This window comes from Hemitrygon akajei, chromosome 31, assembly GCF_048418815.1.
Source record: "Hemitrygon akajei chromosome 31, sHemAka1.3, whole genome shotgun sequence".
Classification (NCBI taxonomy): Eukaryota; Metazoa; Chordata; class Chondrichthyes; order Myliobatiformes; family Dasyatidae; genus Hemitrygon; species Hemitrygon akajei.
In genome coordinates, this window is record NC_133154.1 from 28,452,828 (window position 1) to 28,478,978 (window position 26,151).

The 26,151-nt window shown below is 44.4% G+C and overlaps 1 protein-coding gene across 2 annotated transcripts; it reads right to left on the reverse strand.

Moving 5' to 3' along the window:
• Positions 1-571: 571 nt before the first annotated feature.
• LOC140719056 (guanylate-binding protein 1-like) lies at positions 572-25,292 on the reverse strand. Of its 2 annotated transcripts, none has more exons than XM_073033430.1 (10): positions 25,193-25,292; positions 13,864-14,097; positions 13,236-13,363; positions 12,574-12,683; positions 9,529-9,716; positions 8,649-8,894; positions 6,893-7,170; positions 6,250-6,462; positions 4,882-4,984; positions 572-2,648 (listed from the first exon to the last, which is right to left on the reverse strand). In XM_073033430.1, exons 2-10 carry the CDS (start codon positions 14,072-14,074, stop codon positions 2,320-2,322), a joined length of 1,806 nt encoding a protein of 601 aa, XP_072889531.1. In that variant the 5' UTR covers positions 14,075-14,097; positions 25,193-25,292; the 3' UTR covers positions 572-2,319. The 2 variants fall into 2 exon arrangements, with proteins under 2 accessions (XP_072889531.1, XP_072889532.1); XM_073033431.1 differs by having other exon boundaries at positions 13,864-14,100; positions 25,193-25,287.
• Between the last annotated feature and the right edge of the window lie 859 nt (positions 25,293-26,151).

Genomic DNA, 26,151 nt, shown 5'->3' on the forward strand with positions numbered 1-26,151 from the left:
AGACTGAGCCTTTGATGGACGCTACTTTTATACCCAGTCATGATACCTCACCTGCTACCAATTAGCCTGCTTAATGTGGAGTCTTCCAAACCGGTGTTACTTGAATATTTTGTGCACTTCTCAATCTTATTTTAACTCTGTCCCAACTTTTGTTGAGTGCATTGCAGCCATCAAATTCTAAATTTGTGTATATTTACAAAATACAATTAAGTTGGTCAGTAAAACTATTGAAAATCTTTTCTTTGTACTTTTGTCAGTTAAATAAAGGTTCACGTGAATTAACACATCACAGATTTTTATTTTTGTTGCATTTTGGAAAATATCCCAACTTTTCTGGAAATGGGGTTTGTATTGGCAGATGGAATATAGTGCTGGGAAGTATATGGTCACGCATTTTGGTTTGTTTCATGGTTATCTGGAGAATAAGAATCTCAGAGTTGAAGCCTTGAAACAATAATCTCTTATCTTGCCTACAAAGATATGGCCATCATATTCTTCTACTCCCGGAATGTCCTAAATGTAATAGAGAGCAACTTTTTGCTTCGTAGCAAACCTTTATTAAAGTTTCATAGATTTACCAGTATATACAAACTGCTAGTATTTAAATCCACACTTCCATGTGGTGGGATGAGGATCCAATATCTACGTTCATCCACACATATATATCCTGATACTTATTATTGCAGTTACATTGATTTGGCTAATTGGAAAGATTACTGATTTATTGATGCATTTATGTTGTGGTTAAATGTAGCATCTACGTTACTTAACAAATCTATCAACTAAAACTATTCACTCAACTTATATACAGCAATAACCTGCTGGAGGAACTCAGTGGGTCAAACAGCATCTGTGGTAGGAAAGGAATTGTCTACATTTTGGGTTGACACTCTGTGCTGAGGACACCTCCATCAGTTCTAATACATGATCTTGACCCAGCACCAATAATCCCTTCTCCCCCATCCCCACGAACAGATGCTACTCAACCCACTAAAAATTCCTCCATCTTCCCTCTTGTTCCAGATTCCAGCACCTGCAGTATCACGTATCTCTGCTGAATGTTCATCCATTCTCGCATTTCAGCTTCCAGTTGTTCGTTGCTGGTGGTAAGAATGTAGCAGCCAGAGGGAGATGACAAGTTCCCCATCAGGCTCTGGGAGGAAACTCTGCTGGTGAGACAGGGATCCACAGAACACAGAGCAGAGTGGAGGAAGGCCACATTATCAACACAGGGTCAGTATTGAATAGAGCTGACCGCTGACCCAGAACACTGAACCAGCAGTTAAGGACGATGTGGGAGCTGACATTCTGTGCCAGGGAGAGTTTGATGAATGATAAACACAGCTCCTTATAATTGATAGTTCAGGTAATTGTGGTACAGTGTGGACAGGCATATCAGAGGATTGAAAACACATGGATAAGAAATGGATACGAGCGAGCTTTATGTCCATGGGCTGTGGGAAGGTATTCAGTGGTTGGGGTGGAGGAAATAGCTGGTGTGGGAGAATGTAGATAGGTTCTGGGAGGGAATTCTATGGGGGGGGGGAAGAGTGGCCGTGGGCTACAGGAGAGTATTCAGTAGGTGCGGAAATGCTGGTGATGGGGGAGTATCTGTGGGCTGCAGGAGGGGATTCAGTGTGTGGGGAGTGTTGCTAATTGAGAAGAGTCTGTGGGCTGTGTGAGGGGATACAGTAGGTAGGGGAGTTGGTGATGAGGGAGACAGGCTGTGAGAGGATTCAATGAGTTGGGGGGGAAGAGTTGGTGATGACAGAGAGCGTACATGGAATGTGCAAAGTGATTCGGTGGGGGGTGGGGAGTTGGTAATTGGTGATATTGTGCATGAGCTGTGGGAGGAGATTTGATGGGGGGAGGAGTCAGTGATGGGAGAGAGTGTCTGTGGGGTGTGGGAGGGGATTTAGTGAGGGGGGGTGAGTGTGCATGGACTGTGGTAGGGGATTAAGTCAGTGAGGAGAGTGAGTCATGGGTGAGAGTGTCCGTCGGCTGTGTGAGGGGATTTAGTGAGTGGGACATAATTACACTGGCTCAGTCACATCCCTGGGGTTTTGAGATTCACCAGCTGGAATCTGGCCCCACTTCAAATGTTTCAGCATGTGCCTCTGATATCCGGCTAGGGATTGGATGTGGAATGTGTGTGGTGGACAATATTTGGGGTCCAGTTCATTGATCAGACTGTGGAGGGGAGTGGTTGGAAGCTGTTGGGATGTCAGAGGATTGGTGTTGTGGTCACATTTCTAAATGTATGCATTTTTTGACTGCTTTCCTGCTATGGATACAATTTTGCCACAGCACCTACCACAGTTACCTGCTCTGAAATAATCTCCGCAGTCTCCTTATGAATTTCATGAAACTCGATTCTGTTGCTTCTTCATATTTCTTCTTCAGGTACTCGTACCTCTGTCGAGCCCTTTCTGCATCCTCGTTCCTGCCTTCAACTTTGTATTTCTTCATCTCACTCCCCATATGCTCCATGGCTTCCTTCAGCTCCTCCACGCTGCACATTTTACCATCGTCAAACCTCTTCTTGATCTGCTCCATGATCTCCTTATCCCTGCATTCCTCAAATGCCTTCCTCCTCTCCTCCATCTTCTCCCTCTCATGTTTCACTCTTGAGAGCTCCTCTTCCAAAGCTGACAAAAGGGGCAAAGGATGAATTGGTTAGTCCATGCAGAGAGTGGTGAAGGGGTAATTTCTCGAGGTGTGTGTGACAAGACATTGAGAGGGAGCTTTACTCACTGTTCAATCTAAGACAACACACAGAAAATGCTGGAGGAACTCAGCCAGTCAGGCTGCATCCATGGAAATGAATAGACAGTCAACGTTTCACCTGAGTCCGTATTTCAGGACTGAGGAGTAAGGTGGAAGATCCCAGAATAAAAAGGTGGGGAAAGGGGAAAGATACTAGTTGGAAGGTGATAAGTGAATGCAGGTGGTTAAAGAAGGTCAAGAGCAGGAGAGGAAACAATCTGATTGGCGAAGAGAGCGGACTATCGGAGAAGGGGAAGGAGGTGGAACCCAGGGGTTAGTAATAGGCAGGTGAGAAGAAGTAAATTGTCAGAGTGGAGAAAAGAGGAGGGAGTGGGAAAAATGTGTTTACCAAATCGATATTCATGTCATCAGGTTGGAGTCTTCCCAGATGGAATATAAGGTGTTGTTCTTCTACTCTGAGTATCACCACTTCTTGGCACAAGAGGAGGCTATGGACCGATATGTCATAACAGGAATTGTAATTGTAATTAAAATGTTTGGCCATTGGGAATTCCTACTCGTGGCGGATAGTGCGGAGGTGCTAAACAAAACAGTCCCCCAATTTACAATGGGTCTCACCAGTCTAGAGGCCGCATAAGGAGCACCAGACACAATAGAGACCCCAGCAGATTTGCAGGTGAAGTATTGCCTCACCTGGAAGGACAGCCCTGAAAGGAGATGGGGAAGGTGTATGGGCAGGTGTAGTACTTAGACTGCTTTCAGGGTTAAGTGCTGGGAGGATGATATTTGGGAATCGGGTTGGGGGGGGGGGGGGCTGGTAGAGAGATGAATGGATAAAGGAATTGTGGAGCGAGCAATCCCTACAGAAATTGGAGGAAGAGGGTGGTGGAGATATGTTTATTGTCAGGATCCCTTTGGAGATGGTGAAAGTTGCAGAGGATGATGTATTGGATGCGGAGACTCCTGGGGTGATAGGTAAGGATAAGAGGAACCCTATCACTGTTATGCCTGCGGGAAGATGGGGTGTGGACCCCAGCTCCCCAACTACCATAAGTACCTGTCCCTCTCCAGGCAGAAGCCACTCATAGCTGACACGTGCATTCCTCTCTCTGCGGTGGGTGTCCCAAACCCACCAGCTTGTTCCATCTCCAACACAATTCTAACCCCAGGATCAGTGGTGGAGGAATCCTCAGAGAACTAAGGGGAATCTGGGCTTGTTGGTGACCACAGGGGAGGGACACTCTCAACATCAGACTGAAGGATGGCCTCATTGTTCTTGGCTTTGGAAGTCCATACAGAGCCACATTCTAAGGTAGAGAGGAGCAGCTCTCCTCACCGCAACCCTTCGCACAGTCTCTGAACCCTAGTAAGCAAGTCCAGGTAAGATATTCCTCGTTCAGAAATGGGCAGCTCTTGGCTTACTCTGGAGTCTGAACAGAAAACACAACCTTTATGGTCTACATCCTCCTTGTTACCCCATTCACTGCCCCAGCAGCAACACCAGGCAGTCCCCCAACCACTGGAGCACCCTTACTCTGCCCCATGAGAGGGTTTGGTGTCCCACGGCCTTTTTCCATTTCCATCACCCACAACCGAGATCAGGGTAAATGCTGGGGTCCCACTCCTGCAGTCATCTTCCCACCATGTAGCCTGTGTTTCTAATCTACACTATCAAACTCCTCTCTTATTCCATGGTATTCTCCCTTGTTTCGGCATAATACACCAGGTTTTGGATCAAACTATTGCACTTTCCATTTGTATAACTGTAGGCATTCTGCTCGAGTTCCACTGATATCATATGCCAAGCCCTTCGGTTTTCTCTGCACCTATATCTCTTCAACAAGGAGTACCCACTCCTCACTGATTACCCCTACTCCAGCCTCAAATCTACCTTCTACTCTTGGGCACCCCACTCTGGATTTCTGTTGATGTTCTTCGAGAGACCCAACACCAACTTCTTCATGTGAACATGTCCAAGAACATCGGCACACCCCTCCCTGATCTCACTATGACTTTGGACCTTCTGATGAACTCTGAGCTGAAGTACCCAGCAGGAGTGTTTCACATTTTTAGTTTTCAGACTCGAAGAGTTAATTTTAAATCTACGAATAAACACTGACCAAAATGTCTTCAGCATTTTGTATATTTTCTCACCAGAGACACGCTTTTGTTCCTCCGTCAGCCGGCTGTCCATTTTCTGTACCTGGTCTAGATGAGGTTTTTCTTTTTCCAGGAAGTGGGTGAGGACAGCACACCCCTACAGAGAAGAGAAGATACAATCATTCATGTCCAACTCTCTCTCATCACAGCAGTCCACAGGAGACCAGTGACAGGCTCTCCCCATCAAATAACTAGTGCTGGGGACTGTTACAAAATTAAGGAGCTCCTCTTACCAATCTACAGGAAACTAGTAAAACCACAACTGGAAACGACGCACAATTTATATCATGGCTTTGAATGAAGGCAGAGTTCTTTCTTTTTTTCAATGACAAAAGGCTAAATAGTAAAAATGACACACACTGGTGACAAAGAGTAGAGAGCTAGGTTGTATGAATGGACAAGTATCAGGCAAATCGAGCACAATGTGGGATAATACAAAATATCCATTATGGCAGAAAGATAAATAGTAGTATATTATCCAAATGGGAGAGTTTGTGAGGTTCTGAGATGTAGAGGGATCTGGGCGTCCCAGTGCAAGATTTGCAAAACGTTTGTGTTCAATTAAGTGGAAGAGATGGATGTGTAACAAAAGTAGGAAGGAAATACTTCAGTTATATCAAGTTTTGGTGATATTACATCTGGGATATGGACTGTATAGGTCTACTTTAACATTAATACACTGGACACAGTTTAGAGATGGGTTTTAGACTGATACCTGGAAGGACAGATTACCTTTCTCAAGAAGGTAGGACTGGCTCGGTCTAGACACTTCTGTGGGAAAGCCCAGAATTAGGAGTCACGGACTGTATGGATAGTGTAGGAGAGAAGGTCATGAGTCACAAAGCTGAGTTGGATGAACAGGTAGCTGGATCAATGGAGATATGAGAAAAGCATTTTTCTCTCAATGCATGATTAGCTTTTTGAACTCTCCATTGAAGCACAGTGGAAGCAGAGAGTTAGGATTTTTAAGGGAGAGATTGGAAGGCTCTTGAAAACTAGGATTAAAAGATAATTCCCACAGCCCCATTACTGACTCTCCAACCACTGAATCCCTTCTCGCATCCCACGAACATCTCCCCATCACAATCTCTCACTACCCATGAAATTCCTTCCCACAGCCCCACAGGCACTGACCCCACCCACTGAAAATCCTGCCACAACCTATAACACTCATTCCTCGATTATAGACCCAATCTACCCAATTAATCCCATTCCAGATGATACGGAGAGCAGAAATCAAATTCAATTTTGTTGGGTTAATGGAAGGCAGAGGGGGGAGTTTTCTGAATCCATGTACGGCAGGGGAAGGAAAAGCTATTAGAATTGAAAAGTAAATGTCTTGCTGTAAAATATTGAACACACCTCTATCTCATTCTTAGTCTTTTCTTTATACTCCTTGATGGCCTTATCAAGATCCTTCTTCAGCTCCTGGAAGCCACCAGGTCTCAGGTAATGTTCAGATGTCAGGTTTTGTTTTATTGATGACATTACATTTTTTAGATGTGTCTCAAATTCCTCTCGTGACTTCTCCTTGATCTTGGCCTCGAGAGACTTGTAATTAGAACTCATTGTCTCCTGGGAATGAAGGAAAGATGTACAGTAAACTAGGAAACAAAGTATTGTACACTGACCAGTGTCTCACAGTCCCTCTCTCTCTCTCAGTGGTATATCTGCATACCAACTATATCTCTGAGTTGCTCTCTCTCAGGGAGAGATCTGTACACTGACCACTGTCTCTCAGTCAGAGATCTGTACACTAATAATATTTCTGACTCACTCTCTCTCAGGGAGAGATCTATACACTGATCGGGAGTGATCTGTATACAAACCAGTGTCTCTCCGCCACTCTCACTCAGGGAGTGAACTATACTATCCGGTGCCTCTCAGTCCTTTATGTTCAGGATGATACAGTATCTATGCTCCTTGTCTCTCACTCTTAAGGGTTGGATCCAGGGACTGTTGTACAGTTGAGACAGTTGGAAATCACTGAAGATTAGAAGCTCACCTCCAGCTGTTCGATGTGTTTGTCACTGTTGTTCATACATCTTTTGTGGAAGATATTGAATGCCTCTTTGCTCTTCATATGGTAATACTCTGTGAGTTTGCTCATAGTAACATCATCAGATTCTGAGAATTTTTTCATTTCATCATCAAAGAATTTCAGGGCTTCATCTACTGCTGCTTGGTTTTCCACCTCCATTAACTTGGCAACACAGCTCTCCACACACGGTAGGACCCCATCTGCTATCATGTCCACGTACATTTTGGTCAATTCAACAAATCCTGTGTGGGAAATTTCTGGAGGTCAGTGCCTGGGGATCTGATCACACTCTCAATTCCCGCTCTCCATATCACAATGTACCCAACCCACTCTCATTCACTTCCAATGGGATCCCATTCCCCCCAATTCTCTCCCATCATGCATACTCCCAATAAGACTCCACCCCTTTCCTATTCAATCCCACAGTCCATGCTCACAAAGGGACCCGAACCCTTCTCATTCAGTCCCCCAGACTATATTTCCAATGGGACCCTACCCCTTTCCCATTCAATCCCACAATTTATATTCTTAAAGGGATCCCACACCTCCCCGTTCACTCATAGTGAATTCCATCTCTTTACATTCACTCCTACCCTCTACACATATGCTGGTATCCCACACCATCCCACTCATTCCCAATGGGATCCCAACACCTTCCCATTCACTTCCCTTGTCCACACTTCTAATGGCATCCATATCCCTTCCCATTCAGTCCCACTGTCCATATTCCCATATACTCTGATAGTATGTTCCTATTCCAGGTGAGTGTTTCAGGCCAAGAGCTTTCACCAGGGCTGGAAAGGAATATGATAAATCAGGATAGGAAGGTGGGAGAGAAAGAAATCCAAATTGTCAGGTGATAGGTGAAACCAGGATAGGAGGAGAGGGGTGAATTGGGAAGTCGATTAGTGAAAGTGATAAAGAGCTGGAGTAGGGGGATGTGATAGGAGATGACTGAAGATCATGGAATAAAAGAAAGAGAAGGAGCAACAGAGGGAAGTGATGGGCAGGTAAGACATTTGAGAAATCTATCTTCATACCATCAGGTTGGAGACTACCCAGACAGAATACAGCCTGGCCCCCTTGGGGCAAAAGAGGCCATGGACAGACATGTTGAAATGGAATGGGAAGTAGTATTGAAATGGGTGGCCACAAGGAAATCCCACGTTTTGTAGCGGATAGAGTGAAGGTGCTCAACATGATTGCATGAGCATTGATTTCTTAAACTCTAGTAATTCCCCCCCCCCACTCATTTCCTTCACCATTCCCCATTCTTTCTTCCCTCTCACACCTCTTTTCACCTTTCCATCACCTGCTTCCGGTGCTCCAATCCCTTCCCCTTCTTCCATGGTCTTCAGTTCTCTCCTATCAGATTCCCCCTTCTCCTGCCTTCAACCCTTTCACCAATCGACTTCCCAGCTCCTTTCTTTACCCTTGCCCCTCTCCCAGTTTCACCTATCACCTACCAACTTGTATTTTTTCCTCTTGCACCCTCCCCCATCTTCTTATTCTGATTTCTCCCCTCCCTTTCCAGTCCCGATGAAGGGGCTTGGCACGAAACATCAACTGTTTACTCTTTTCCATAGGCGTTCCCTGGCCTGCTGAGCTTCTCCAGCATTTTGTGTGTGTTGCTTTGGATGTCCAGCATCAGCAGATTTTCTCATGCCAGGTTAGTGTGTTATACTGAAGAGAGGTGGTGAGGTTTTGCCCAGTTACTCACTCCTGCCCGTGACCAGCTGACCCCCAACAACTCTCTTGACTTTCTTGTGGGTGTGAATGTAATTGATGAGTTTCTGCCGCTCCGTAACAAAATCCTCATCCAGATCCTTGTCCTCCAGTTCCTGGAGCTGCTTGAGTTTCTTCCAGAGTGTGGGAGTGCGAAATGCAAAGCAGCAACGTGAGGGGAAATTATCACGGATACACCTGCGGAGTTCATTATATTTCTTGTCCTGCTCATTGATCTCACCTGTAAAATAGAACCAGGAATCAGGCAGGAATCACCCTTACTGAGTCTGTTCCAAACGTGGTGACTGTTATCCACAGGGCTGTGGAGAGGAATAGGGGAAGGACAGGAAGGAAACAGAGGGGAGGCAGTTTGCAAGGTGTGATAGTGGGACAGGATATGTGAGAGGGGCATCAAGTGCATTGTAGTTGGGTGATGGATGACTTGTCATGGAGGGGGATGATGTGACATTGAAACGGTAGTTGAGGGTCATATTGATTGAGAGGTGTGTGTGTGTGTGGGAGAGTGACACCCTGCCAATGAAATGAAACTCTGATGGGAAGGAGGTGTCAGCTGGGTGGGAGTGCCGCATTTATATCATCAAACCAGAGGACAGTGTACATTGGTGTTAAGTTAATGCAGGGAATTGTGAGGTAATGTGAATGTGAACAGGGCAGGAATGCAGAGTAAGTGGGGAAATGAGAGATGTGAAGGGGCCGGGAGACCCTAGAGTGTTTGTGCACAGATTCTCAAAGGTAAAGATTGCCCCTTCCTCTCCCACCCCTCAGACATTGACTTCAACCCTGCTCCTTTCCTTCTCTGGCCCCTTTCCAAGTTTGCCCTATCTCCTCAGAGACTGGTACAGCCACATACTCACTGTCCTTCAGTTGCAGATTGCGCTCCAGGTACTCATTTGGAGTGATAGGTTTTCCATCGATCTCTAGCTCCAGAGTGAAATCACGAATCAACCAAACAAATTCAGGGAAAAAACGGACAAAGTCCCAACTGTCACAGTCATTGGGCTGGGACTTCATCTGGATCAGCTTAGACTGTTCAGTCACAAAACTGGAAGCAATATCAAGGAAAAGGAATGAAGGGTTGGCAGGAAGATAGTGAGGAATGTCATTCACTGTTCAGATCTGCCCCGAGACAGAGACACTAGTCAGTGTACAGATGTGTGTGTGTGTGTGTGTGTGAGTGGGAGAGGGGGAGAGAGGGAGGGGGAGGGAAAGAAAGAAATATATATATGATATGCTTGTCATTATGGAGATATCTCACTGAGAAAGACAGACAGACACACTGGGCAGTGTACAGATCTCCCTCTTGGCAAGGTGGACTGAAATAGTGATCAGTGTACAGATCTCCCACTCAGAAAGAGGGTGACAACGAGACTGCCGTCATTGTGGAGTTATCTCCCTGAGAGAGAGGGTCTTGATGAGTAAAAGGCAAAGCTGCTGGTAATTGGGAGCCCTGGATATCTAGGAATATTGTAACTTTGCTGAAGAAAACAGGAGGTGTCTTGATCCAGATACAAGTAGTTGGGATCAAGTGAACCATTGAATATATATATAGAGGATGCCGGAGTAAACTCAAGATGGAGATTTAGAGGGCAAAAGGGAGAATGAGGTGACTTTAGTTACGAAAATTAAGGAGAATTCTGAGTGATTTTACAAATATATTAATGAAAGAACAGTAACATGGGAGTGAATAGGGCCCCTGAAAGAGCAAGTTGGAAATGTATTTGTGGAAGTGCTGGAGATGGGCACAGTTCTCAAGCATTATTTCCCTGTCACAGAGGACACTGAAGAGGAGTACCAGCAAGTGCAGTGGGGTCTCAGGCTACGTCCACACTAGACCGGAGAAATCCGTAACTGAAGCTTTTTTTCTTCGTTTTTACCATCCGTCCACCCTAAAATGGTGTTATCGTCCCCCGAAAACGGAGATTTTCAGAAATACTCTGTGTGTGTGTGTGAGAGAGAGAGAGAGAGAGAGTGTGAGAGTGTGTGAGAGAAAGAGAGAGAGAGAGAGAGAGGGAGAGAGAGAGAGAGAGAGAGAGAGAGAGAGAGAGAGAGAGAGAGAGAGAGAGAGAGAGAGAGAGAGAGAGAGAGAGAGAGAGAGAGAGAGAGAGAGAGAGAGAGAGAGAGAGAGAGAGAGAGAGAGAGAGAGAGAGAGGACTATCGATGTTATGGTTTCTTTGCAGCTTGTTTTGAATATACAAGGACGCTGCCTGCTTGTGAGTTTCTGCAGAGACAGAGAGAGCTATGAGTTGCTCGTGAGTCGTAATGCTGACGGAGGGCGGTGTTAATTGATGGACAGCTGGTGTTCAGTATGCTTGGATAAACACAAGGTCAGCCGGTTGTCTGACAGACACACACAGATTTGGACACCGGATGAGTTTTGTGTGCCCACAGAAAGGTGGGTTTTGAAGGATCGATCAGGAGAATCGATCAATGGCTCTCGCAGTGTGAAAAGGGGTGACTGGTGGAAAGTGTGTCCAACCCTCGCCTGGGTGGAAAACTTTACCACAGGAAACGGTCTCCTTTTTGTGGTCACATTCGGTGACTTTAAAGGATTTCGGAGCACAACGGAGGATCGACGGCATCGGCTTACTCGGACAGCCACAACACCTCTCAACTCAATAACACGAACTGAACTGACTTCACTTACTTAACATCGTAAGACTGTATCCATTATCTCCTAAGCTTGAAGAAGCTTGGCTTCTATATTTACACTTATACTTGCATAAGTTCTGCTAACATGTTTGATTTATCTAATTTTTATATTACTGCATTGCGTAGTTACTAATAAAATAGCTTTAGGCAACAGCAATACCAGACTCCAGGTGTGTTCTATTTTTGCTGGTTCTTTTGACCCGTTACGGGGTACGTAACAGTAGAGTTACGTTTCGGAAGGACTATTCAGTGAAGGACTTTTACATTGTTTGCAGGGGCTCCGGTTACCTTTGCACAACAGAAGGAGCTCAGAGTAGAGGTGCAGGATTCCCTTAAATGGACTTACATGTAGAGAGGATAGGGGTGTGCAGAAAGATTTTAGCATGCTGGCGTTCATCAGTTAGTGTGCTAAGTTTGAAGTGGATGGTTACACTTTGATTGTACGGACTGTTGGTGCGGTTACACTTGGAGTACTGTGTACAGTTCTGACTATGCAGTTATAGCAAGGATGTGATTAAACCAGAAAGAGAGTAAAAGAAACATTTGAAGGAGGTTGCCAGGAGTCAGGGAACGGAGTGACCTTTATTCTTTGGAGCATAGAAGATTGAAGAATGATATCACAGCTGTAATAACAAACTCATGAAGGGCATTGATACGGTCAGTGGTCTTTGTTTGCAAGGTTGGGGAAATGAAAACTACTGGATATAGTATTATGGTTAGAGTGAAATTATTAATAGGAACCTGTGATGTCATTTTTTTATTGACAGAGGGTGGTGATTATATTGAACCAGCCAGCAGACGAAGTGGGTGAGGCCCGTACATGAGACACATTTACGAAGTATGTCGACAGATATGAAGATGACAAGAACTCAGAGGGATATGGGAACGTGCTGGAAAGCTGGATTAGCTTGAGAATACATTTTAGTCAGTATGGGCAAGCATGGCGGACAGGATACTTTCCGTACTATAAAACTCAATGGCTCTGTGATTGAGAGACAACAGTGTACAGATATATGCCAAAAGAAAGGGACAGAGAAACATCAGTCCACGCACAGATACCCCACTGAGAGAGACAGGGACTGAAATAAACTGATCAGACTACACTATCTCCCTAAGAGAGTAGGTCTGAGAGACATCAGTCACTGTGCAGACATTCCTGAGAGAGGAACTGAGAGACATTGGTCATGTGCAGATAGTCCTGAGAGAGGGGAACTGAAAGACACTGTACAGATACCACCCTGAAAGGATACTGTAGGTCTTGCAGAGATTGCTGGTCAATTTGATTTTTATCATTGTAAATGAGGACGCTGCTCAGAAGGATGGCCAGTGTATAGATGGAATTATCATTGTGGCTGTCTCCCTGCAGGTAGAACAGAGCAGATAGTGAGAGCTTTTGCTCAGAGATGAGTCGAATAAATAAGCATCCCATTTCTGGACATTTCTTGCTCAGTGTTTACAGAGGTTGGTGGGTGAGGCTTCACTCCACAGCATCCTTCTTGTCAATGCCACCAGTGGCAGGTATATGGCCAAGGGAAGCCTTACAGACTGAGTCTCAACAATTGCTCACCACCACGGTGCTGAGAGAGAGAGCACATTCTCATGGCACCTTATCATCCTTTTCATTTGGGAGGATGGGGATGGGAATTGGAGTGGGTGGGACAGGAAACGGTGTGGGTAATAGACTTGTATCACATATAGTTCCAAAGGAAAATATGGCAGAATTGCTCCCTGATGCTCAGCGTGAACCTTTGCTGACAATGTTAGTTAATCAACAAATTAATTCAGTTTTACATTAAGCATTTAACCATCCAAACTGCCTGTGGTGAGATTTGAACTCTGGTCTGTGGATAATTCCCCTGTCAGTGGGTTACCCATTTGGTAATGAAACTACTGTTCCGAGGAGAAGACTGACCTTCTCAGGATCTCGCAGACCCTCGGTGTCCAACAACAGGAGGACCTCATTGGGTCTTTGAGGGTGGGATCGACACCACATCCAGATTCCTTTGGTGTGAGCCTGGACGGTTGAATCCACTGAGAATCCTGCAGAGGGGAGAGACAGAGATATAGAGAGGTAAACTTTGCAAGAACATAAGTGGATCTATGATCTTCCATAGCCCAATGACATGCAGTTTCTTAGTACCCAATCCCTAGTTAGTGAGGGTTAGGTAGAATTGTTGGGAACATGTGAAGAATAAAATTGGATTGTTATAGGATTCATGAAAAAGAACGATTGATGGTTGGCGCAGAGTCAGTTTTATGGCAAGTAACTCTGGTCGCCATTAACAAGACCAGTGTGCTCTCTGCATCCGAAATATGTAGCACGAATGCAGTATAAATTCCCCAGATGTCTCTAGATCTATTGTCCAAAACAGTGATGGGAACACCAACATAAATTAATGTCTCCAGTACATCTCCCACTACTGACAGCTTGACAATGCAAGTGTGCTCTGTGTGTCCCAGGTCTCAGGATAACTTCTGCAAGACAGATAATAAACAGAGGTGAAAGGTTAGAGGTGGAAGTTTACAGCCACTGCCCTTACCGTTCTTGTCTCCTGCGAGACAGTTCATGAGGTAGGACTTCCCTGTACGAGCAGCACCAACCACAGTCACAACAACCATTGGAACCTCAAAGGACTGGAGGACTCTCAGAGCCTCTGGGTTAAGTTGCAGCTTCCCGTCCTTGTTAAAAACTAGCTGCAAGGGGTTCTCCATCTTCTGTTTGTTGGCATCAGGGTCCCTGTTTACCGACATCAGACAGTCCTTTCCCGAAATGTCTACAAAATCAGAGGAAGGGAATCACACGCCGATTGAATCAGAGTAAACGGAATCGACAAAATACAGAGCACATCATCAAAACAGCTGCATCTCAATCCTGAGCCCCTGGAGTAGATCCCAAACTTTATTTTATACACTGGAATCTGTTACCTACAGTACATACCAATCCCAAATACCATGGATTGTAACCCAGCCTCTACATCACTACTGAGATCTGTTATTTTATATATACTCCCTCTGAACACCTAGAATAGATTATGGCCTATAACACACACCTAGGAATCTTTATTCAACATATAATCTCCCCAAATCCATGCCTTTAAAGCACTCCCAATGATCTGCTTATTTTCTAAATAGAAAACTCCAAACCCCTGGATTACGTCTCAGCCTGTAGCTCACTCCTGGGAGTCTGTTGTTGTACAATATAAAACCCCAGCCAGGGAATCTGCTGTGATATTGCCATGGTCCTGACTGAACAGCAACAGGCATCCAGGATCCAGCCCTCCAATTCCCCAGAGTATGATTAACTGCCACTGTCCCTCAGAGACTCAGACTGCCAAGTATTGCCTGCCACATTCCTTCATGAAAAGTTTGTACTTAAAGGCCTCACGCTGAGCACTCAGTGCTCAATCATGGAAGTTTCATTTCCAGTACTACTGTTTCTGATTTTTGTCTTTGGATTTTGTTTGTATCATCTTGTTTATTTTGAGTCTGAATTCATTCTGGACCTACTCTGCACTTGGGTTAACCATCATCCATAGGTCTTGTGTTACAGCATGGTTGAGACATCGTGACCTCAGCAGAGTACAAATGACTGTGTTGGTGCTGCTTCATGCACCCACACTGAGCTCAGCAATTTTATCAATATTGCCTCTAACTTCCACCATACACTTAATTTAACTTGGTCCATCTCTGACACCTCCCTTCACTCTTTTGCTCTCCCTGTCTCCATATCTGGAGAGAAACTGACAGCCAACATCCTTTATAAACCTAGTGATTCTCAACTTTACTTTGTCACTGGCTCAGGTGCAGTGAGTGTTACTGTCAGAGGCGTATGGAATTTGGGAGAGACAGTATAGAAGGAGCAGATCTGGGTGAGGCCAATCTTTCTCGGCTTCACAGACATGGTAAGTGTTGGCGTCAGAGGCCTAAACTCAGATGCAAATAAATGAAGATGGGGTCACGCAGAGTGGCTAATATTGGAGTGTGCCAGAGATAGAGTGGGAAGGCTTTGGCTTTACAGGCAAAAAAAAATCTGCAGATGCTAGTCATCAAAGCAACACATATAAAATGCTGGAGGAACCCAGCAGGCCAAACAGCATCTATGGAAAAGAGTAAACAGCCAACATTAAAGTCAGGCAGTGTGGGAGAGATCGGGGGCTCATTAGTTAGGGGTCAGAGAGGAGATTCTGTGGCCGCAAAAGAGACACCAGGATTGTGTGTACCCTAGGCTGCTAGGGTCCAGGATGTATTGGAATGGCAGCAGGATATTCTCTGGGGGAGGCTGAACAGCCAGAGCTTGTGGTGCATATTCACATCATTGACAGAGGCAGAAAATGGAAAGAGATCCTACTTAGTAAGTATATATAGTTAAGAAAGAGGCTGAAGAGAAGGATCTCCAAGGTACTTATCTCCAGATTACCAGTGGTGCCATGGCTAGAGCAGGTAGGAATGGGGTGATACCAGGGATAAATGAGCGACTGAGGAGATGGTGCAGGGGGTAGGGTTTCAAGTTCTTGGATCATTAGAACATTTTCTGGGGAAGGAGTGACCTGTACAAGAGGAGTGGGTTGCACCTGAACTGGAGGGGAACCAATATCATGCTTTGATATGGAGAATGTGAGTGAGGTACTCATTGAGTACTTTGCTTCAGTATTTACCAAGGAAAAGCACAGAGAGGACCAGGAGATCAGAGCTGAGTGCATAAATATGTTAGGGCATTTAGTGGTTAAGGAGGAGGAAGTGTTGGGTCTCCTAATGAGCATTAAAGTGTTGTCCCCTGGATCTGATGGGATTTACCATAGGATATTAAAGAAGGCAAGAGGCGAGATTGCTGGTGCCTTGACCGGTATCTTCATGTCATCTCTAGCCACAGGTGAGATCCTGGAGGACTGGTGAGTGGCTAATATTGAATCTCTATTTAAGAAGGGAACAAAGGAAAATCCTGGGAACTATGGACCAGTGAGTCTCATGTCAGTTGTAGGGAAATTGCTGGAGAAAATACTTTGGGATAGCATTTGGAAACTCATGGCATAATTAGAAAGAGCCAGGCAACACACACAAAATACTGAAGGAGCTCAGAATGCCATGCATCTATGGAAAAAAAAGTACTGTCAATGTTTTAGGCCAGGACCCTTCGGCAGGACTGAAGAAAAAAAGAGTAGATTTAAAAGTTTGGAAAGGGGAGAGAGAAACTCAAGGTGATAGGTGAAAGTGGGAGCAGGAGGGATGAAATAAAGAGCTGGGAAGTTGATTGGTGAAAGAGTTACAAGGCTGGAAAATGGGAATTCTGATAGGTGAGGATAGAAGGCCATGGTAAAAAGAAAAGGGGGGAAGGGGGGGGGGGAAAGAGCACCAGATAGAGGTGATGGGCAGGCAAGGAGATAGGTGAGAGAGGGAAAAGGGGTTGGGGGCTGGTGAAGGAGAAGGTAGTGTTGGGGGCATTACTGGAAGTTCAAGAAATTAATGTTCATGCCATCAGGTTGGAGGCTACCCAGACGGAATACAAGGTGTTGTTCCTCCTACCTGAGTGTGGCCTCATTGCGACAATCGAAAGGGGCCATGGATTGACATATAGGAATGGGAATAGGAAGTGGAATTAAAATGGATGGCCCAATGTAGATACAGAGACCATTTCGCTGAGCACCTACACTCTGCCTGCCAGAAGAAGTGGGATCTCCTGGTAGCCACCCATTTTAATTTCACTTCCCATTCCCATGCCAATACATCCATCGATTGCCTTCTCCACTGTGATGAGGCCACACTTAGGTTGAAGGAACAACACCTTATATTCCATTTGGGTAGCCACAAACCTGATGGCATGAACATGGATTTCTCAAACTTCCATTAGTGCACCCCCACAACTTTACCAATTGCCATCCCCTTTTCTTCCCCACACCTTATCTCCTTGCCCACTCATCGCCTCCGTCTGGTGCTCCTCCCTCCTTTTCCTTCTTCTCTGGCCTTCTATCCCTTTCACCTATTAACTTCTCAGATCGTTACTTTATCTTTCCCCCTTATTCTCTCTCCCTTTTTCTCCTTATCTTCCCATTGCCTCTCTCTGGTGCTCGCCCTTCATTTTCTTTCTTCCATGGCCTTCTATCCTCATCTACTAGACTCTCCCTTCTTCAGCCCTGTATCTCTTTCAACAATCAACTTCCCAGCTATTTGCTTAATCCCTCCCCTTCCAAGTTCTACCTACAACCTGTGTTTCTCTCTTCCCTCCCCCACCTTTAATTTACTCCTCATCTTTTTTAACTCCAGTCTTGCAGAAGGGTCTCGGCCTGAAATGTTGACTGTACATTTTTCCATTGATGCTGCCTGGCCTGCTGAGTTCCTCCAACATTTTGTGTGTGTCTTGTTTGGATTTCCAGAATCTGCAGATTATCTTGTTAGACAGAGCCAGCAGGGCTTTGTACGATGCAGATCGTGCTTTCCAAACGGGGTGATTTTTTTTCAGGGTGACAAGAGAGAGTGATAAGGGTGGGGCAGTGGATAATGTCTTCATGGATTTTAGTAAGGTATTTGATGAAGTCCCTCAAGTGAGGCTAATCTAGAAGATTAAGATGCTTTGTGTCCACAGCGAATTGGCTGTTTGAATTCAGAACTGGCTTGTGCATAAGAGACAGAGGGTAATGGTTGAAGGGACTTACTCGAGCTGGAGGTCTGTAATTAGTGGTGTTCCACAGGGATCTGAGTTGGGTCCTCTGCTGTTTGTGATGAATATACAGTAACTGACCTGGATTAAAATGTAGCTGGGTGGGTTAGTAAATTTGGAGATGATACCAAGATTCGTGGAGTTGTGGATAGTGTAGCAGACTGGCAAAGAACATAGTACAACGTAGATCAGTTGCAGTTATGGGCAGGGAAATGGCAGATGGAGTTTATCCCAGATAAATGTGAGGTGTTGCACCTTGGTAGGGCAAATGCAAGGAGATAGTTTAGTGTTAAGGGCAAGATTCTTAACAGAGCTGCTGAGTAGAGTGATCTTGGGATCCAAGTTCATAACTCCTTCAAAGTAGATTCACCAATCGATATGGTGTTAAATAGGCTATAGAATGCTTGCTTTTATTAGTCAAGGCACTGAGTTCAAAAGTCAAGAGGTTGTGTTGCAACTTTATAAGACTCTGGTGAGGCCGTATCTGGAGAATGGCATTATGTTCTGGTCGCCCCACTATAGTAAAGATGTTGAGACTTTGGAGAGGATGCAGAAGAGGTTTACCAGGATGCTGCCTGTTTGGAGGGTATGTGCTATCAAGAGAAGCTGGATAACCTTGGGTTGCTTTCTTTGGAGCGGCAGAGGCTGAGAGGAGATCCGATAGAGGATTATAAGAATATGAGCGGCATATATAAAATAAGAGGGCAAGCTGGTGTAGGTTGAAAGGATATATAGGGCGTAGATTTGTTACTGAGTGTGGTGAATACCTGGTATGGTGGGAAAGGCAAAGACATTACAGATTTTTAAGAAACATTTAGATAAGCACATGGTTGGAAGGAAGATAGAGGTATATAGTAGGTAGGAGGGAATAGTGTCCGGGTTTTTTTGATTTGCTTTTTAGCTGGTTCAGCACAACATTGTCAGCTGATGAGACTGTTTCTGTGCAGTACTCTTCTATATTCTATACCTCTTTTAAAAATGCCACCTTTGAAAATTCTATTCCCTTTTCTCAGTTTCTTTTCCTCTGCCTCAGCAGTTCCCAGGAATTGGCTTTCCATTCCAGACCATCAGAGATGTCATCCTTCTTTTACGTTTGGAGTTTCCCTCCCTTTATTATTGATGCTGCCCTCACCCACATCTCCATTACTCATTTATCCAAGCTCACCCTATCTTCCTACCACCCTAATAGTGATAGAGTTCCTCTTGTCCTTGTGTACCACCCCATCCGCCTGAGTATCCAATATATTATCCACTGCAACCTCTGCTATCTTCAAAGGGATGTTACCACCAAACATATCTTTACCTTCTCCTCTTCACCTTCTGCAGAGATCACTCTCTCTTTGATTCCCTTGTCTATTCATCCTTTCCCAGCAATCTCCCTCAACGCATTTTTTCCAGCAAATGGCCTATGTGCTACTCCTGCCCATACACCTTCACCCTCAATTCCACTCAGGTCCAAAAACAGTCCTTCCAGGTGAGGCAACACTTCATCTGCGAATCTGTTGGGTTTGTCTATTGTGTCCACTGCTCCTGATGTGGACTCCTCTCAGTTGGTGAGACCTGGCATAAATTTGGGGATAGCTTCATTGAGCACTTCCCCACCATCCGCCAGATGTGGTACTTTCTGGCGGTCAAGCATTTAAATACCAATTCCCATTCCTGTTCTGACAAATCCATCCATGACCTGCTCTTGTGCCAAGATGAAGCCACCCTCAGGATGGAGGAGCAAATTCTTATATACAATCAGAGAGTCTTTGCAGTCTCCAATCTCACAAGATACCTCAGTGTGTGAAGCACAGATAAGTATTGGTCAAATCTAACACCGTGTTTCTTTTCACAGTAGAAGAGCATGTATCATTCAAACGTGACTTTTTTACTTGGGAAATATACTCCTTAATTTTTGTCACCAGAGTGTCCAATATAAAATTTGTCTCATCAATTTGAAAGCTGTTGTAGATGCGAAAACATTTTCACTAATTAAGTGTAGTAAGATAGACGTTTTCAATTTTTCCTCTGCTCCTCTTGCTCTACCTGCTGCTAAATATATACTGAGCTGCTGTTTGAGTGTTTCCAATTATAGAGTCAAAGAGAAGTACTGCGCAGAAGCAGGCCCTTCTAGTCCATGCATAAAACATTTAAACTGACTACTCCTATTAACCTGCACCAGGACTATAGCCCTCCATATCCCTACTATCAATATGCCAATCCATATTTTCTGTAAACGTTGAAATTGAGCTCACATGCACCGCTTGTGCTGGTAGCTCAATCCACACTCTCATGACCTCTGAGTGTAGCAGCTTCCCCTTATGTTCTCTTGAAAAATTACCTTTCACCCTTAAACCATGTCCACTGGTTGTCATCCTGCCCAACTCCAGTGCAAAACACTTTGCAGATTTTGTAAACCTCTTTCAAATCTTCTCTCAATCGTCTATGTTTTAAAGAATACAGTCCTAATCTATTCAATTGTAATGTTCTGGTTAAGATTTCTACTGCTATGCTGTGTACTTTTATTTAAGCTGTTTTCTGCAAAAGTACTGTGTTCTGGCAGTATTAATGTTTTGGCTTTGGTGCGTGAGTAAAGTAATACCCCTGATTTCTCCAGAAATGAGCTCCATTGCTCATGTGCACATTGCACTGGATGAACTTTAATGGGCCCTTTTAATTTTCTTTTCCTTTTCTGTAAGTTTGTATATGAGACCCAGTGACAGGGTTACATTTGTGGGGGTTCTTCTGGGATTCAGATGCTGTGTGAATGCTTGAATGTTGTATAAGGATTCATTAAGTGGTTTACTTGTGTGCTGTGCTAGTGTTCAAACTGGTGTTTGTGGGAAGTATGGTGCGTATTAATTAAGGTACTTTATTATGGATGCTGTGGGCCTTAAGGTTTAGTGCAATTCAAAGAAGGTATCCACAAGTGATGCTTTTGTTCTGTGAAGGGTCGATATTCGAATTCCCAATGAACAGCTACTTAGAGTGCAGTGACTGAGGAGCGGAACATTTCTGAAATCTGAGTGATGTGTTCAGTGGTAAACTCTGCTGCTAAAGGGACCCCTGATGCCACAATGATACTTCTGAGGAATGAGGTGAAAACCCGTCGAGCTAATCTAACTTGATAAAGTTTCAGCTAAACATGACACGTCTGTTGAGAAACCCAACCCACCTGTAGAGCTTGCAATGCTGCTGAAAAGGGTGTTTTGGCAAAAGAGCGACCAGTACTTTCTATTAAAAATGTGGAGAAGTAAATATTTCCAGCGAGACTGTGAGGGACAAGAAAATCTTTGGAAAGTAAGTCAGCGGTTAATCAAACAGAGAAGAAATGAAACTATGGAGGGATCCGGTAAAGGATTGGCCTGACATTTCAGAGAGAACATGTTCCAATCAGTGTATTAAAGGCAAAACACAATTCCTGAAGGATTCTGGGACCAAACTCTGATGCATCCATTCTGAGTGAAGATGTCCATGCTGGAGCCATACTTGACACAGGTTCTCAAATTTTGACTTTAGCAGTTTTCTGCAAAAGCAGTGTGTCCTGTTGGTAATAATGTTTTGTCTGTGGCTAAAGATAAAGAGCCATGTTGTCCAACTTAGGTGTGTTGTGTCAGTCAATCAGGTCTGCCTTGGTACGTGTTGTAACTTTCTGCCGAGTGGAAGTCTTTTGAGCGGGACACAAGGGAAGATGCCACAGAATATCTTTTGAAGGAGAGACCCCACTGTAAGAAGTGCTTTGTGCTGATGAATGGTTCCAAGGAGGAAGTGCCAAAACTCCCGAGAGAGCCAGTTCGTTTGCGATGGTCTTCGAGGGAAGTTCAAACTGTGGCTGCTGTTCTTGACGCAGTACTTGGGTTCAGAGCGTGAGTAAAGCGACAACCTTGACTTCTCCAGAAATGAGCTTCAACGTTTAACTCTAATGGGTCCTTTTAATTTTCTTTTCCTTTTCTGTAACTGTTAAAGCTGAGATTTTGGTAAATGTATTTCATTTGTAATTTTATGACGGAATACGTTCTGTTAATTTTCTGGCCAGCGATAACTTTACATGGAGCAGTTGATGGACACCTTTTGCTACAATCAATGTTCCTCCGGGACATCCGAACTTTCCTGTTCGGTGGAACTCCAAATCATACAGACCCAAGATGCATATTCCCTAAGAAAGGTGGCCTTCTCATCGCTGAGTCAGGCGGCTGTTAGCAGAGTTAGCTAACAAGCCTAGTTTATATGCTAGCCCTAGTGAGAGTATTACATAATCTTTCCTTATAACTCAGGTCCTCCAGACCCGGTTAACCGTTAAATTGCCGGTAAACTACATATGTGCGGATGGACAGATCAGTGATTTCCAGCGGAAGAGGTTACGTGTCCTAAGGGGGCGTTCGGGGAAATAGAAGTCGTCAGGGGGCATTCAAGATTCTTGGGGGAGGGGGGCGGTCAAGATTCTTGGGGGAGGGGGTGGTAAGTGGCAGCCAAAGTTGAGGCACGAGACCCAACCGACCATTAGTAGAGTAGGCACTTACAAAAAAAGTACATGGCACTGGAACACAGGAAGAACCACAGCTCTGTAGTCGGTGAGCACTCATCGTCACAACGCGTCTGAAACTCAGTAATCTCACCCGACCTTACCAACCAAACCGACATTACTGGGGATGCATAAATTAGCAGCCATGGAGCCCAACAAATCCCCTTGACTCAAGACGCGGAACGAGTTCATGCAATTTAACGGTTGGTAAGTCAAGTACACCCTCTCACCTTTCTCTTCAGATCTATGGAAAACAGGTCGCGCAACGATACAGCGCTGTCCGGAACCAAAGAGTAAAGTAGAGCCAGTCAGTGAACCTGCCATCTCCGAGAACTCCTATTGAGGCGTTCAAAGCGACCTCGGCTTCATATATGCGGTCAAGAAAAATCACTGGGGATTACGAGGCCTTACGTGATTGGTCCATTGTGCTAACTGGAATAGTATAAAGGTAGCTTGCCGAACATCAGCTCTACCCCGACTAACATTCAGATTCCAATTTGAATCCTTGTCAGCGTAATTTTCGCTGATGTGATCGTCTTCATCTTTGCCTCGCCGTTCCTTTGCTAACACCATTCCATTCGTGTGAACTCGTTGCCATCATCAACATCCGATAGGTATTCCCAGTTTGGGCTTATTTTTTATTTTAATTTAGCTGCGTTAATGATGGATAAAGACGCTCGGTGCGATCTCTACAAATCTGAAGGAAGTGAAGCCTTGAAATCTAATCCTACTGAGAAATAGAAAGTACAGAAATTGCGTCAATACAAGTTTACATTCATGGAATATGGTTATAGTCTGTTCCCATCAGATCAGCAACGCCCCATGTGTCTAATTTGTAATAGTGTACATTCAATGAAGCCACGAAACCATCAAGATTGCAGGAACCCTTCCGTAAAAGACACCCTGAAAAGGCTGCTTATGGTGTTACTCAGTTTCCGACGATGAAAAAAAAAATTTGAAAAGCGTTGCACACTCCAATCATTTTCCAGGAAAGCTAAAAAATAAGTTTGATCGTGATCTCATTGCTTCTTCTAACATTTCCAAAGTGTGGAAAATCTCACTTTGATGAAAGATTAATAATGCCTGCTGTATCAGAAGTGCTCACCACTGTTCTCAAAATGGATACCAGTATTTTAAAATCAATTACTCTGAGAAATAACTGTAGCTCGTCCTATTGATGAAATTAGTGTAGACATTGAGTATCAACTATGCACAGAGCTTACAAAAGCAGAATTTGGGATACAAGTAGATGAGTCAACTGTGCGAGACAAATGAGGCATATGTATGATTTATCAAGAATGGACAGGTTTATGAAGAGATTTTCTTTTACAAAAGGTTGAAAACAAATATCAACCGAGAATCACTGTATAAAATGTATATTGAGGATAAAAGTATTCCGATTAGGAAGATGATTTCTTGTGCAACAGTCGGAGCACCACATATGACAGATTGCCATGCTGGTTTAGTGGTATTTATGGGGAAAAAAAGAGAAATTCCAAGTCTGTTTGCAATTCATTGTGTAAATCATCGTTAACATCTCGCAGCCATACATCTCACCCACTACTTTTTCCAAACAGGAAATGTAGAAACAAAGCATTCGGAGAAGATGTTATCAGTTTCCCTGTATGACACTTTCACAGGCGGTGATTTGCAAGAATTTGCTTACACCTGCAGTCACTGAAGAAGGATTTCCTGAATTGATTTAAGAGTTTGAACCATCTGAAAATTCCGGACTGTTACACGGGGGCGACGGAGGAGAACTCAAGTGCAGGACACTGGCACGTCGACTCAGTTGGGGAGTCTGGCGTAGACCTGAACGTAGAGCAGGAAACCAGAGGGATCTTGACAAGGAGACGAGATTCACAGGGACTCTCTAGAAACTAGAGTGGAACTTAGAACTAATGGTTCTAATCGGAACAGGGAACGAAATATCACACGAGAATTGACCACCGAACTGGCAACCTGTGATCGAGTCGTCCTTGTATTTATTTCCCAGTCTCTGATGAAAGCCAGGTGTACGATTATTCGGTAACTAGCAGCAATTGACTGAAATTGTGGCATGATCAGGGAGAAAGAAGTGTTAAAGGGGAATGGCCAACCGGAACCATGTCACGGACTGAGTAATTAACCCATTTCTTTGCAAGATGGAATAACAGGAAGAGAGCTTGCAAGAGGAAATGATCGAAATTCAGAATGAGGCAGAAGTAAAAATGCTTTTGTGCTGTGTGGCTACACTGTGACAGGAAGTTTCCTGGTCTTTGGAGAAGAGACAAACTGCTCTTCATTGTATTTCTGTTTCTTATTGAAAGAGACTCAGTACAGTGCACCGCATACTTATAAAAAAAAACACCAACAAACCGCTTGGACATTGTTACGCGTGGGGACTTAAGGCTTTTGCTGTCACAAATTGAACCAGATATTTCAAATCTTGCTAAAACCATCAAGCTCAAGGATCACATTGATATTGAAGCTGCTGTACAAAGCACAGGTAGCGTGTAAGCACGGTTCAAAGACAAAAATTTAAAGGAGAATAATTTTTCTCATGCTAGTATATGGTAAACATGTTTTTACACTATAGGGGCCCGGAATGTATATTATGCCTTGGCCGTTGGCAAGTATGAAAGTACTTTAGAGGGCGTTATGCTAAAAAAAAAGGTTAGGAAACACTGACTTAGACTAACTATGAGATAATTTTTCGCGCTTCTCTTACCTGAATACCTTGAACATAAAGACAACGTGCTCTCTTGCCGGCAGCTTCTCTTCCTCGGAACCCAGCGGGGAGTCAACTGAAAGCAGAATTTAATGCTCCCGGCACTTCCGTGTTGTGCTGTTAATGGTGTAGGCATACCGTAGGCGCTGATTGGTTGAGTGTGAGAATGTAAGAAAAAGTTTGGTTGTGGCGTTCATTTGTTCTGTTTGCATTTGTTCAGTTTTAAATTTTGGGCGCGGCTACTTTTATAACTTGTGTTTCGTCTCCTTACAGGGCTTGTAAAGGATTTTCCTCCCCGCCTATCCCTTGTTTTGGACTGCCGTTTTTTTCGCCTTTGCATAAACTACTCGCTACCGCTAGCCGTAATAGAGGCGTTTAACTTGTTATCGACGAAGATGCGAGCCGATATTTAGATAGACCAAGAATCGCTTCGCAGTAGTTTTCCGGCGGAGAATGCGAATCGGTCAAGGGATGCATATTGAGAAGGGCCAAGCTCACGTTAGGCGTTCGGCGTTATCTGGTACATTGGGAACAAAGTAGGAATAGTAGTAGTTCATTTTTAAGAATTTAAATAAATACAAACACTAATCTTTAGTAGTTACCCGCCCCCAAATGCAGCCTCTGTAATGCCAATCTTGCCTTGTGTTCGGACTCACGAACAGTTGCTCCCTGAAGAGTTCATATGCGAGAAATTTCAGCTAATCCAACACCTCGCGAACAAGCTTTGGCTGAATGCGAGAAGGGGATAGCTGACCTGCGAGGTTGTAGAGAATTGGCAGAAGTCCTCCAGATGTCCTTTAGGGAGGTAGTGTGCCCCCCAACAGAACCACGGGTTGAGATTCCAGACCTGAAAGAGAGGTAGGTGACCGTGGGAAGGAAGCGCAGGGTACGAGGTGCACACTGCCCGGGGTGCACGCTGTTCACCAGATTTGGAAGTGTTCATCCATTTTGAACATCTA

What these genes read in the sequence shown, in the direction of transcription:
- LOC140719056 (XM_073033430.1), bottom strand. Translation starts at nt 14,074, where the DNA reads ATGTCGGTAAACAGGGACCCTGATGCCAACAAACAGAAGATGGAGAAC. An exon ending in CAATCTGCAACTGAAGGACA is followed by an intron (nt 8,895 to 9,528) that starts GTGAGTATGTGG and finishes TCTATTTTACAG; the next exon opens with GTGAGATCAATGAGCAGGAC. An exon ending in AGACTAAGAATGAGATAGAG is followed by an intron (nt 4,985 to 6,249) that starts GTGTGTTCAATA and finishes TCTTCTCTGTAG; the next exon opens with GGGTGTGCTGTCCTCACCCA.